At 38.6% G+C, this 13,075-nt stretch overlaps 1 protein-coding gene across 1 annotated transcript in view; it reads left to right on the plus strand.

Moving 5' to 3' along the window:
• The window catches only part of shank3a (SH3 and multiple ankyrin repeat domains 3a), a 122,265-nt gene that overhangs the window by 25,834 nt on the left and 83,356 nt on the right, over positions 1–13,075 (plus strand). The window contains 1 exon segment of the mRNA XM_026366266.1: positions 3,321–3,392. Coding sequence (XP_026222051.1) covers positions 3,321–3,392 — 72 coding nt within the window.

Consider the following 13,075-nt stretch of genomic DNA (forward strand, 5'->3'; position numbering starts at 1 on the left):
GATTTAGAGCTGGTAGGTTTATTGACATGATATGATGAACTCTGTGAATACTTTGCTAACAACCCAGATCGCTCACATTCCCACATTATACATTTGTAGTAGTTTAAGTCCGTAAATATTGCTGAAAAGCTGTTAAAACTGTTAAAACAAGGTCAGTGCTAGCACTGAAATGTGTAAATGCATCCCTGCATCTACAAATTTATATATATCATCATCATTAATATCAGGCTATTGAATACTGCACATGCACAATTTGAGGAAACAACTGTTGCCATTGTTCACACCCTGTCTGCATCCCTTTGCTCTGCAGAGCAGTGATTCGGAAGCTGATTCACTCACATTGACTAAAATAGACTGAAATATTGTTCACTGGGTTTATTTCCACTTGCTATACCTCTTATCCTGAGCCAGTTCCCGCTAACACTGAGCAAGAGTTGGGACACACCTTTGACAAATTGCCGGTCTACACCAGCAGATAACATACAGCGTCAAGAGGAAAACTTAGATGACTGCAGATATTAATCCTGGAACTTATTGCTTGTAACAGCAACACATAAGATATCTACAGTACTACATAACATCCACATCATCAGCACTAAATATTAAATTCAGAGTGCTGTCTACATTTTTGTAGCTTGTTTTAACCATTTGTACGTATAAAGAAGTGAAGCCATCTTTAGCCATGGTTGCAGTTTAGGCTATAAAAATAAAGCTAATCTAAAAAAAAAAGAAGTCCCTACCAGGATGGCTTATTTTTGCTGACATTAGGGGGCATCGTTCATATTTCTTATTGCACAAGGAGTTACACACTGCTGTGACTATAAGAAGCTTTTGGAGTATAACATACAGGGAGACCAAATTGATTGCTGTCACTTTCTTGTATCATTTAAGTTTATTTATGTTATGTTAGGATTCTGCTCCAGACGTGGATTTAAAATGTGTTTCTAACCACAAGTGCAAGGTATTAATCTTATTCACATGGAATAAAATATATTGATTTGGAGTTTGGATTTTTGACGGAGCTCAAGACTCACTCAGAGGAGAGCAGCATTACTACAGACATTTTTACTGTTTCTCTCGTGTAGTCCATGAGAGAATGATGTTGGTTCTGTTTTAAGATTTGTCAGCGTGGGACTGTTAGGCTAAGATAGTGATGATTATTTTTATGCTTACCCATGTTTGTTTGTATTTTTTAATATTTTCACAGCTACTTTATAAAGTAAATGGCAGTCTTACCCTTTGCTACCATATGGGAAATAAGCAGTGCTCGCTAACGTCAGCAGAGATCAACAGTACTGACAGGGCTTCTCTCTTACAGTGCTGATGTCATTGTTTTTCCATGATCTTTTAAGTTTTTTCGTGCTTGCGTTTATATTATTACTGGAGAAAAGCATTTTTTAATGTTGCACCTAAGGGCCTCTTCGTATAAACTTAACGCAGAGCCTGTTGTTTGTCAATTATCCATATGCCATTGTTGAAGAATCTGCTGTAGTCTTTTTGAGGCTATCTGTAATGCCTGTATTTGTGCATTACAGGCACACACACACACATACAAACCTAACAGCACCAGCACAGTGCTCAGTGACAGTGTGTTGTCTGTAGTGGCTGTCATCTGTCTGAGATAATTGTTGTGCTTGTCCATCATGGGTTTTTGATCTGAGAGAATCGCAGTGATGCAGTGTCACTTTACAGAAAATGGTGTAAGGATGTCAGGTATTTTTTCTGACTGGCCGCTTTATGCTTTGTCAAGAGAAGTTGAGCATAATGAAGATTTATTTTTTCTCTTGAACATTAATTTAATGCCAATCATCCATGCAGGGAGAGATACTGTTATTAATGTTATTAGTACTTTCAGGGTTTGATTTACTGTTCCAGTTTTGAGTATTTGGGCTCTTAGCTGCAGTCAGCTGACAAAAATAAACCTTTGATCTTGAGGATTTCACGAGCCTTAAAGATTTGTCATAGGATTCGAGGAGGCATGTTTCATAATAAATGCTATTATAAAGTTATTTTGGTTGGATGTTGATATTATTACATTATTTGCTATAACACAAAAGGCTCATGTTAGCTGTGAGTGCATCTGAATATCAACATTAGCCATTCACACAACATCATCAACTTCATCAGACATATTTTATATCATTAGAATATTAGGCTTTGAATAGGTTTTAAATTCTTACATAATTACTAATACTAAAAGCTGCTAGAACACATTGTCAATTAACTCTGTCTACTATATCGCTACACTTAGGGACAATATCATAAGTGGTACTCTGCATAGCCGCTAAGTCTTATGTTGGAAAACAGCAGCAAAGTCGTACGTGGCAAGGATCGGGTTTTATGTGATGTCATTTTGGTGTTCTCAAGCTGTGTGCCCCTCACTGTCTCCAGTAGGCTTCCCAAATACATCCTAATACTATTACTTAATCCACCCAATAGCTGGTTGCTGTGCAGGCTAGTGACGCTGTTTTGTACAATAATATTTTAGGCATTTAAACAACAGTTTAGCTGTATATGTTACATAGGAGGTAGAATGTCTTATTTTGGTATGTGCGAGAGAGATGTTTATGTTGTGATATGGTTTTTGTAAAAATCGATTTTCCATTGTTTTGCTATGGTATAATGGGCTCCCATCTATTTGTGTATTCACATTTGTGTTAGAGTGTCTGCTACTACTCTGTAGGAGTACTGCGTGTGTCATTGATTGACCAACAGTTATTCCCTTAGGTCCCCCGTGTGTAGAGATGATTGACAGGTTTGGATTAGCCGCTCAAACCCCTCTGCCCTCTCACAGATTTGTCCTGTTTGTGAACAGCACACATCAATGGAGAAGCGAACATGTACACACTAGCAGACAGAATTGAAATACATTGCGAGTTCTTTATTACATTATTGCAGCTTGTCAGTGTTCATTGAAACTTGTCTGTTAAACAAGCAGCTTGCAGTGGACTTAAAGAATGATGTGGCTTTTGACAAGTCCGGAAAGGTTTGTAGGTCAGAGTTGTACAGTAGAAAGATGACAGAAGAGAAAAAGACAAATGATTTTGCAGTAGTGAAAGTCAGTAGTGATCTATATATATATATATATATATATATATATATATATATATATATAGACTTTGATAATAAACAGTATTCATTTGTGCTTTGCTTTTTTTTGGTTTATTTGATATAATGAGAGAAAGGATATACATTTGGAAGGATAGCACAAGGAGCATATTTTTATTTTATATTTTTATTAAATATTTGTGCAGAACTCATTAGACGAGCTAAACAAAAACTGCATTACTTTGCATCATGTGTTTGTTCTTGTGTTTCAGTTTCGCTATAAAAGACGTGTCTACACACAGACTTACCTCGATGAAAAACAACTCTCTAAGCTCCACACCAAGGTAAGTCCAAACACCTGTGCCCTCTATCACCCTGATTTGAAGAGTTTTTTTCTTTGTGTGAAATGAACAAATGATACATATCCAGTACAGTATGTCAATCTTTGGTTACTCATATCTCAGATAGTACTCCGGTGCAGTGGTTAGCGTGAGTGTACACATCAACAAAAGCATCTCTTATCCTAAACATGCCACACATCCCAGCTTTCCAGTGTGTCTTTAAGCAGGACATTGAATGCCATTTACTATGGGATCATCTGGCTGAACTGTCCAAATACACCTCAACAAAAACTGATTAAAGTGCCTTTGTGAGGTGCAGGGCCACTCCAGGTCTCTGGAACAGCTTCTGCTCAGTGGCATAGATTCATCAAGTCTCAGAACACTCCTCTGAACAATGAACAGGATTTTTTTTTTCCTCTTTTGTGTTTTGCTGCTGATTGTGCTGGTGGTGGTGGAGAGTTTTGTCTCCAGGGGACATCAAAGCTTTGTTCTTCTCTTTTCTGCTCTGGGGCACTGGTCCAAATTTGTAGGTGTTTAGCTATGTTGAGATCTGATAACAGTGGAGCCGGAGCATATGACTCACTTAATTTTCATACAAACTATTCAGTACACTTATGCCTGTGTCACCTCTTTTTCAGATGTTTCATTTATTTACTTATCTGTGAAATACTAGCTACATATACAGGTAAAATACTAAATCAAATGCAGCTGGGGTTACTGTTTTCCATTTGCCTTATCTTCCACATAGTGACAAATATGCATGATGGAGGCTTCAAGTTTTATTCTCTAATCTTTAGGAGATACTTGAAAAGAGGACCTCAGTAACAGCTCTGCTTTGTGTTTGTTCGGTCATTCATGTGTAATTGAAGTACTCTCTTGAGGCCAGGCAGAGCACTAAGAGCCTTGCATGAGGACAACGTGTGCTTGTACACATGACAGCATGATGAATGTCACACAGACATTAACCAGGTCTGTTTTGTGCCACTAAAACACATCGGTATTAACAGAAGAAGATTAAAGCCATTATGTGGTCACCTATTTTCCACCACGTGTCACTCTATCTTACCTATTATCAATGCTGTTTAATTATTACTGTCAAAATACTTGTTGGCCTAATAATATTGTATATTTTTTTCTTGGTGCATAGACATAGTTCTTAGAGACAGCTACAAAGGCAATCCAGCAAACAGAAACATTATTGCTGGCAGGGGAGTGGTTGGGGCAGCTAGGTGGTTACATAATCATTTAGACAGGTTGAATAGGACAAAGACTGGTAACAGAGCAACCTACACAATCTGACAAATATTATTTTAAGGTTGAATAATTTTGCCATTAATGTCGATTAGCTACTTGATTGACATGATTGTTGTAACCAGCAGGACATGCATGCCCACCTTGTCTTGCTTACTTTTGTTCTTTACATCAGTCTACATTGAAATACTGCTAGACTAGTAAAGCTGGCTGATAGCTATTAGTGGCTATGTTGGTCTTACGTTGAGATTATGCTTCACCTTGTTCTCGATTAATAACCAGCGATGCTGTAATGGCACTTGTGTGTTAACTTTAATTTTCCACTTCAGTATTTACTTATAACAGATAGAACAGATAAAACCAATAGTTTGTGATCAGGTCTCAGTTGAGTTTTTGACTGTCTTTGTATATGTGTGTATGAGACTTTTGTTCAAACCTGTCAGAGGGCAGATGATTTACAAAAGACAGAATTGACACTGTCAACTCAGTAAGTAAGTGTGTTAGAGTAAAGTGTATTTATCAGAAAAGTAGTACCTGAAAATCACTGCTAAATTTCTAAACTCACAGTCTTTAGAAGAGCAGGGGTCCAAAACGCAGGTAACCATAAACGGTCTCTCAAAGGGCGAGGCAGAAACGAGGTCCGAACAATCAGAACAAGAAACAAGGCAGAAGTTACAAGGCTGGAGAACAGTAACAAAATCCAAAACGGGAGTCCGGAAAAATCCAAATGGACAAGGTAAAGGCAAAGTGTAGGAGAAGACTGGGGCAGGAAACCCAAGGCACGGACATGACTGGGAGGCGGAGTGAAAACAGTATAAATGCTGACGACCTGGCAAAGTGGTGACGAGAGTGACACATGTGAGGTTAATCATGGTGAACAGTAGCAGGGGGAGAACAGGTGCAGTCCAGAGGGATGATGACATGTGGCTGGAGAAGTGAGGACAGGGCTAGGAAAGAGGTGAAAGTCAAATTAACTGCATGGGTGAGGAAGTGAGGAGCAGGATCATGACAACACTATTGGAATGTGCTGCACATCTGATTAATGAAACACTATTTGAACCACAAAGCAAGCCGCTGTCACCCCCTTATGTGTGACTAATGGTCTTAGGCTTGCTTTTCTTGTAGTTAATACACTAATGCTAGTGAGAACAGTTTAACAGCTTACTGCTGATTTAGCTTTGTAGTCTTCTCCATATGTTCTACTGTATATCCCATGAGAAAATATTATTGTGTTGCTAATGTTTCCAGCCAGAATTTGAGGAACTAAAGTGCCAAGTGAACATTGTGTGGTATAAAACTATTGATTACTTAACGGTTGTGTTGGTTCACAGCAATAAATCCAGCTACTTTTACACCTGCTCAGCTTCTTGAAGCTTAAAGAACGAGTAGGACAACGACTCTTCTTAACACTGAATCTGTCTAGAATATGGTATGGAAATACTAATTCATAAAGTCCATGTCCTGGACTTTGCAACTTGCAAATGTTGAGAGTGTAAGTGAAAAGGTGAATGAGAGGAAGATACAGAAAAGGAGTCGTGAGAAGGATGAGTCATGCTGTTAAATGTCTGTTTCTTAGGGTTAGGGTTAGGGTCCCTGACAGAATATATCACATATAAAGGGATAATTTGTTATTGTGGAGGGCACTAGAAGTAGAACTTGTACACTGTCTGACTGAGTGTGAATAGGCTATGAAAGCCTTCATGCTATTTGAGATATTTTGTTTAGCTATTAGTTGCTGATTGTTGAGGACAACTGGGTTACTGGAGAAAATGAACATGGTAATTTGGCTTTACAAGCTGTTGTTGGGCTGCAAGTCTCTAAACACATCATTATAGGAAAAATCATGGCAGATATGTATAAAATACTGGTGCTCCTGAGTGTTCTTTGAAATATTTTAAACAGATTTACATGAATAATCTGAAAGATCTAATTGAAACAATATGTCTGCTGTAATAGGAATTGGCAGTCATTGTACCCTTAAGGAAAGTAATGTAGGAGGGATGCAACTCATCTAATGATACTATTTGATTTTATGGCCATCTCAAAGTTAGCAGTTGGCTCTGACTTAAGACAATATTTATGCTTCATATATGCAGTTGTATGGACTTTTGAACGTGGTAGATTAATTATTGATAGCAGCGAGAGAATACTAATAAGTTATATGTTAGGCTTTTTTGTTGTCTCTGTCTAAGTAGCAAAACAAAAATTGATCTTGTGCTTGCATTAGCTCTAAGCAAGTGATGTTACAAAGTGATAGAACAACATAACATGTCCATCTTTATTTTTTTCTGAAGGATAAATTTGCCTTTGTTGCCATAACTTCCTGTTACGGGTGAAATTTACAGCCTTGGCAGTCACAATGTTCACCATTCATCCTGCAGAAAGCTGCTCTGTTTGGCAGAGGTCAAGCATTAGCCTACATTGCTGGTATGGAGCTCATTAGCTGCAGGCTAAAGTCTAAAATTAGGTCATAATTGATAGGATTTTCCCATTCATTTTGTCTCTTCTTCAACTGACCCAACGAGACCTCCTGAACCTAAAGCTGTCCTGATTGCAGGGTGGATGCATGGGAAATGTGCATAGGATACTGTATGGAAAAACAATGCATGTGTGGGTGTTTAGTGTAGGAGGCCAGTTATGTGACAGCTGCAGAATGGTTATTTTTCTCGTAATGTGTTAAACGTCTTTTACTAGACACCGACCAGTCTCTCTTTTTTATTAGTAATCCTCCCATCAATATAATCTTACACATAAACTGTTTAACACCTAAAACTTGATTTTACATTTAAATTTACGCAAATGCTAAACAAAGATTGTTGTTTATTATTGTTTATATATTACAATTATGTGTGTATATAAGTTGTGTATTATTACAAAGTATATGATGCCTATTGTATACTGAGTTTTAATTATAAAATCTAGATGTGTTTATACCTACGCATAATATCAATGGGAAATAAATTGCTCATATATGTGAATAGTTGTCTATGGCTGTGTGTTAACCCTTATCCCCCAACAACTCTTTATAACATAAGCAGTATAGTTAATGTATGGATCAATTATAGGAATGCACACAACATTGGCACATATGAGTTAGCAATTAATGGACATAATTGTAAATATACAGTATATATAATTATGAATGAAAGTCCTATGCGTCATCACCATGGAGAACGATTGGAGGGATTGGGGTGGAGGTGCTAACAGGAGAGGCTTATATAATAAAAGCGCATTTAATTATTCACTCAATTTGGTATTGTGGTCACCGATGCTGCAGAGGACACAAAAGTCAAGGGCTTTTCACTTTTCCAGGTAGTTAAGAAATCACACACAGTATAAAATATAAGATATTCTTCTTCTAAACTTTGTCATTGTCCAGTATGATCAGCTAAACCACTGCTCATAATATAACACATTTTTGTAAGTGTACATTTATAGGAAGGCACAATTCACAAAAGGCTTCCCTATGAAACGTATTGCAGAGTAATGCTATTCCTCCTACACCCTGGCTTTGTATTGTTGTTAGCTGCTTATTCTACTTATGAATGAGAATTCCTGCATTATTTTCAATTTGCAATAAAACTGCAGAGAGAATGTTAGTATGATATTGTTTTGAGATGCCAGATCCCACAAAGCATTTGTACAGTGCCTAAACCCTCCTATCAGTGCAGTGTTATTGCAGCTCCAGCCAACATGAAATTTGATGTGGGATTTCTGCATAATACACACACACACACACACACACACATGCACACACACACACACACACACACACACACAAGTTCATCACTGCATGGCACAGGATGAGAGAATATTTCCAGTGGGGAATCCCTCACACAAAACCATCCTCTTATATATAATCCTCTAACTTTGAACAAAGTGCAGACATATCTGTGTAGAACACTCATTCATGCATATACTCCACACACACGCACACGTTTGTACAGAGGGCATTCATTGCATTCCCTAGCGCCTCAGTTTAATGTTGTTTAACCTCCACAACTAAATGTCTAATCCCAAACCTTCTCTTAATCATAGCTAAAATTTATATGTATCTTTAACACTTAAACAGCTTTTCAAAGGTGTGTGCACCAGGAAAATGATCTCCACTTTCCCAAAGTGTCTTCACTCACATTGTGTAAAATTCACACCAATGCTCACAATGTGTAGTTTTACAAAACCACACGGACACATTCACACACACACACACACACACACACACACACACACACACACACATAAAAAAAAAAGACATGGAACTGGGATTTAAACTAATCAAGTCATCAATCGGTCATCATCATGAACAAAACTGTTCTGTTCTGGTTTTCCCACATTATTATTGTGCAACACTGTTATTGAGTGCAACACTGAACTGTTCTGTTCAGGTTTTATATTTGTTGTTAGCCTTTCTTATGATCTCATTCTTCTTATTCTGATCTGTGGTGCTACTTTGCACACCTGTTTCTTCCGAGCAACCTCCTCTAATACTGTACATGTACATATGATGATGCTTCTGTGATTAGTTAGAATCTGTATTATTTGAAAAGCAGACCCACGGTTTAAAAATCAGGTTCTGTAAAATTGCAATTGAGAACGATGAGTTCTTCAGCCCTAGGAGAGACATAAAACAGTTGTGTGATGTATCCTATTCAATTTTGCGTTGATTTTCTTACTTCTTATTTACAGCTCATTTGCAGTAAACAATTCACAAGTAAATGAACTTAAATTGCAGTTGCAATGTTGCTCTTCAAATAGAAATTCTTTTATTCTTCCATACTGTAAGTAAAACCAAATCCACACATGACAATGTAACCAAATTTCAAAGAACACTCTAATATAGTGATATCCAGTAGTCTTAAAGCCCCCCTGTCATATAACACTTGGTGTAGCATATAGCTTTAACATTATTACTGTAGCTCTTATAGAGATTGCACCGGTTCCCTGTAGTATTTTCACATTTATTAAGGATTTTCTTTTCTTTTTATCCAGCCATTATTTTGTTCTTATTTCTTCTCACTTTCCACATCCCCACTTTGAATCCACCCCTCATTCCTGTTCAGTTTTCCTCCCTCAACATTTGCGCTTTCTCTCCCCCCTCTGTATTCCCTCTCTGTTGTCTGGCTCACTCTTTCCCCACCCTCCCTCTGTACTCTCCAGCATCCTGCAAAATCACCACCTTACCATCTCTCCGTCTGTCTGTGCATGCACAGGAATCAGTGTGTGCTTTGTGCTCGGGTGAGTGTTTGTGTGAGTGACCATGTGAGTCTGGATACTTTGACAAGACCAGAGATAGTAAGAAAGGAGGCGAGAGAGAGAGAGAGAGAGAACAAGAGGAGAAAAGACGAGGAGTCCAGTGGACTGGATGTAGCCATGTGGAGGATGTTTTGGGACTGTAGCTGACCTATGGGCGTGCGTGTGTGACAGGTAGTGAGTGTGTGTGCATGTGTGTGTGTGTGAGATGGGATCCGCTCTGGGCAGAAGACAAGCAGCTCAGAGAAGGGAAAGAAAACCTAAAGAAGCCAGGAAGACCAGACTCAATAGTAAGGTACTTCAATTGCTCTCATCATGTTTTCAATTTTGTTTTCCCATTATCTCTGCTGTAAATGCTTCTTTTTCTTTTTGGGTCTCTGTCTTTGACACTTCCTCTCTCCAGTTATTCATACTCCCCAACCTATCCCTGTCTACCTGTCTAGTCTTCCACTCTTTCTGGCTTTCATTCAGTTGTTATGCTCTGCTGCATGTTGGCTGTGTGAGGAGCTGGTGCAGTCCTGTCTGAAACCCTGACAGAATGCTAATGTTTTTCTCTGCACTGCTTCAGTTACTAACCGAGGGCTTGAATCAGTATGTTTGTTTGTGTGTGTGTGCGTGTGTGTGTGTGTGCACCTGATACATTAGAGGATGTGTGGATGTTTGTGTCTATCTCCGGCTATTGCCAGCTGTTGGGTTTCGCTTTTGAACCAGTAAAGGAAAGGCCGCCCTGAATAAGTAAGGCGAACAGTGTGTGTATGTGTCTCTGTTTGGCAGATATTTCTCTATGAAAGTGTGTGTGCATGTGCACTTGTGAATGCACATGACAATGTGTGTGTTAGGATCTGCCATTTGGGTCTCTCGGAGACAGAACTTGGTCTGTGATCTTTCCTGTGTTTTTATAATAATGTGCTGCTTGTTTCAAATTGCTGTCATATCCTGCTATTGATGCTCTCTGATGGAGACGGCCTCCCCGTGTCTGTGTTTGTGCCAGAGAAAGACAAAGCTGAGAAGACAGCAGCATACAGTAATAGCTGTGGGGAAACCTGTTAAGCTAAGTATCTGTCACATACAGTGTCTTCTGTGAACCTCCTCTGAGAGTCTCAGAGCTGTCAAACTCAGTTAGTGAGGGTTCAGCAGGTGGAAGCTGTCAACAGGATGCCCTGTAGGCACCCTGACCTGAGCTGCTGCACCACTGGGCAGTCTGCAAAATATCCCACACTAACATGTCTTACTTCTCCCTCTTAGGCAATTTATTGATTCAGGATATATGGAACCTGTGGGGTTTAACTCGTTGTTTAGTTCAGTTTGTTATGTAACACCATGTCCTTTCTGTTATCTTGCAATTATGGATTGTTGTCATCGTTGTACACTTCATACTGCTCACACCCAAATGTCTTTATGTATATATGTGCTGCTACTTTTCTAGTATTTGAGTAAATTGCAGCTCTGTACTCTAATGTGTTACACTTTTCACCACAAGAGTGTCTTATCTTCCATCTTAATTTGTCACTTAAACTGAGTAGGTTATGAATGTATGTGTCTGTGTGATAGGGAGAGCGAGACAGTGATTAAACAGATTAGAAAGGAATTGATTCTTTTTTGGTTGAGTATGCTCTGAAACCAGGCCATGGAGACACTATAGCTCCAGGCTGTTCATAATACAGCCCAGTAAACCCTGTGTGGATCTTGGCTTGTATGAACTGCTGATGTTAACTCTGGGGCTCCTTTTTTTACAATTTAAGATAAGAATGGTGTCAGTGTAGCGGCAAAAAATGAGAGATGGTGGTTTAGTATTACCAGTTTACTTTGTGTTGTGGAACAGTTTGGTAACAAGACTGCATCGATATGTAAAAATGGGTAATTCACAAATAAGCAGATTGGTCACAAAAGCTTAAACTGCGAGGGAGATCATATATTTTGTTAAACCTGGAACCAATGTCTATGTAGAGTTGGAAATAATCAACTGACAACAACCAACAAGCACAACTTGCTTAAATCTCCCAGCTTGGCTTTCACTAGGCAATAAAGTCTGTCATCCGCCACTGTCCACACATTTCTGTGATAGATCACAGTCATGCACCCAAGAACCTTATGTGTGCACTTTGAAAAATATATCTTATTTTTTCCTGTTTACATATAATGTAATCCCAACAAAACTACATTTGTCATGCAAGAAGGCCCACTTAAATTATTTTTCACCACAGATATTTTACATCCGTCCATCCATCAGTTTAACTGAACTAGAACTGCACTTGCTGTTTGGTCGTGCTGTTATGCCTCATTGTCCAAGTTCATTTCACAATAAAACAACACATTGTATAGCTCTTGGTGCATAGAGTACATTAACATCAGCATCCCACTAGCATGAGACTCCATCATTCCAGGTCAAGCAGTATGAATAGTTGACTGTAGAATAGGATGCCAGAGGCATAAAGTACAATAGAGTTCTAATAATCAACAGACTGAATAAATACAGTACCCACAAACCCCCTGTCTCAGCCTGGAGCTTGCTGGCTGCCCTTTTTTTGTTCACTCCCTGCATCCTGTAGGTCTGTAGCCAAGGCTCACATTTAGGAGAGGACAATTTTGCTAAATATTTTCAGCTGAATTTTGACACAAGTTTTACTTAATTAGTGTAGGCTGCACTCCAGAGCTTATTTGGTCTGTTTAGTTGTGTTTAATCTCCCTGGCTCTGTCCCCATGTGCCTGTGTCCCAGTGTCAGTTTGTGTATCTGTCTGAAAGCACATGACTGAACCTGATTCAGCTCTTCCTTTCTGTTCTTTTATTCTGATGACAGCATGCATTCCCCTGTTCTTCCCTGACCACCATGCTTATGAACACAAACACACAAAACACATAGTTATGCATACTAACAATAGACCTCTGTTGACATATTTCATGTTACTGAATTAATTCCAATGTAACTTACACTCCACAGTGACTTTTACGTGATTACATTTAGTTATCAGTTCTCAACTACACAGTTATCTTCAGTGGTGTTTATAATTGATTTTAAAAAGTGACATGTTGGACACATGCTCAACATACTCATACTCAACATATAGATTTTAAGCAGTGGTCTGCCTTTTGTCATGTTTTATGTTAAAATAATAAATATCTGTGTTTTTATAGAGTGGTGGAAAAAATCAGGATTAAACTTGGGTCTGCATGATCATGCTCTGGA

This window comes from Anabas testudineus, chromosome 6 (assembly GCF_900324465.2).
Source record: "Anabas testudineus chromosome 6, fAnaTes1.2, whole genome shotgun sequence".
NCBI lineage: Eukaryota > Metazoa > Chordata > Actinopteri > Anabantiformes > Anabantidae > Anabas > Anabas testudineus.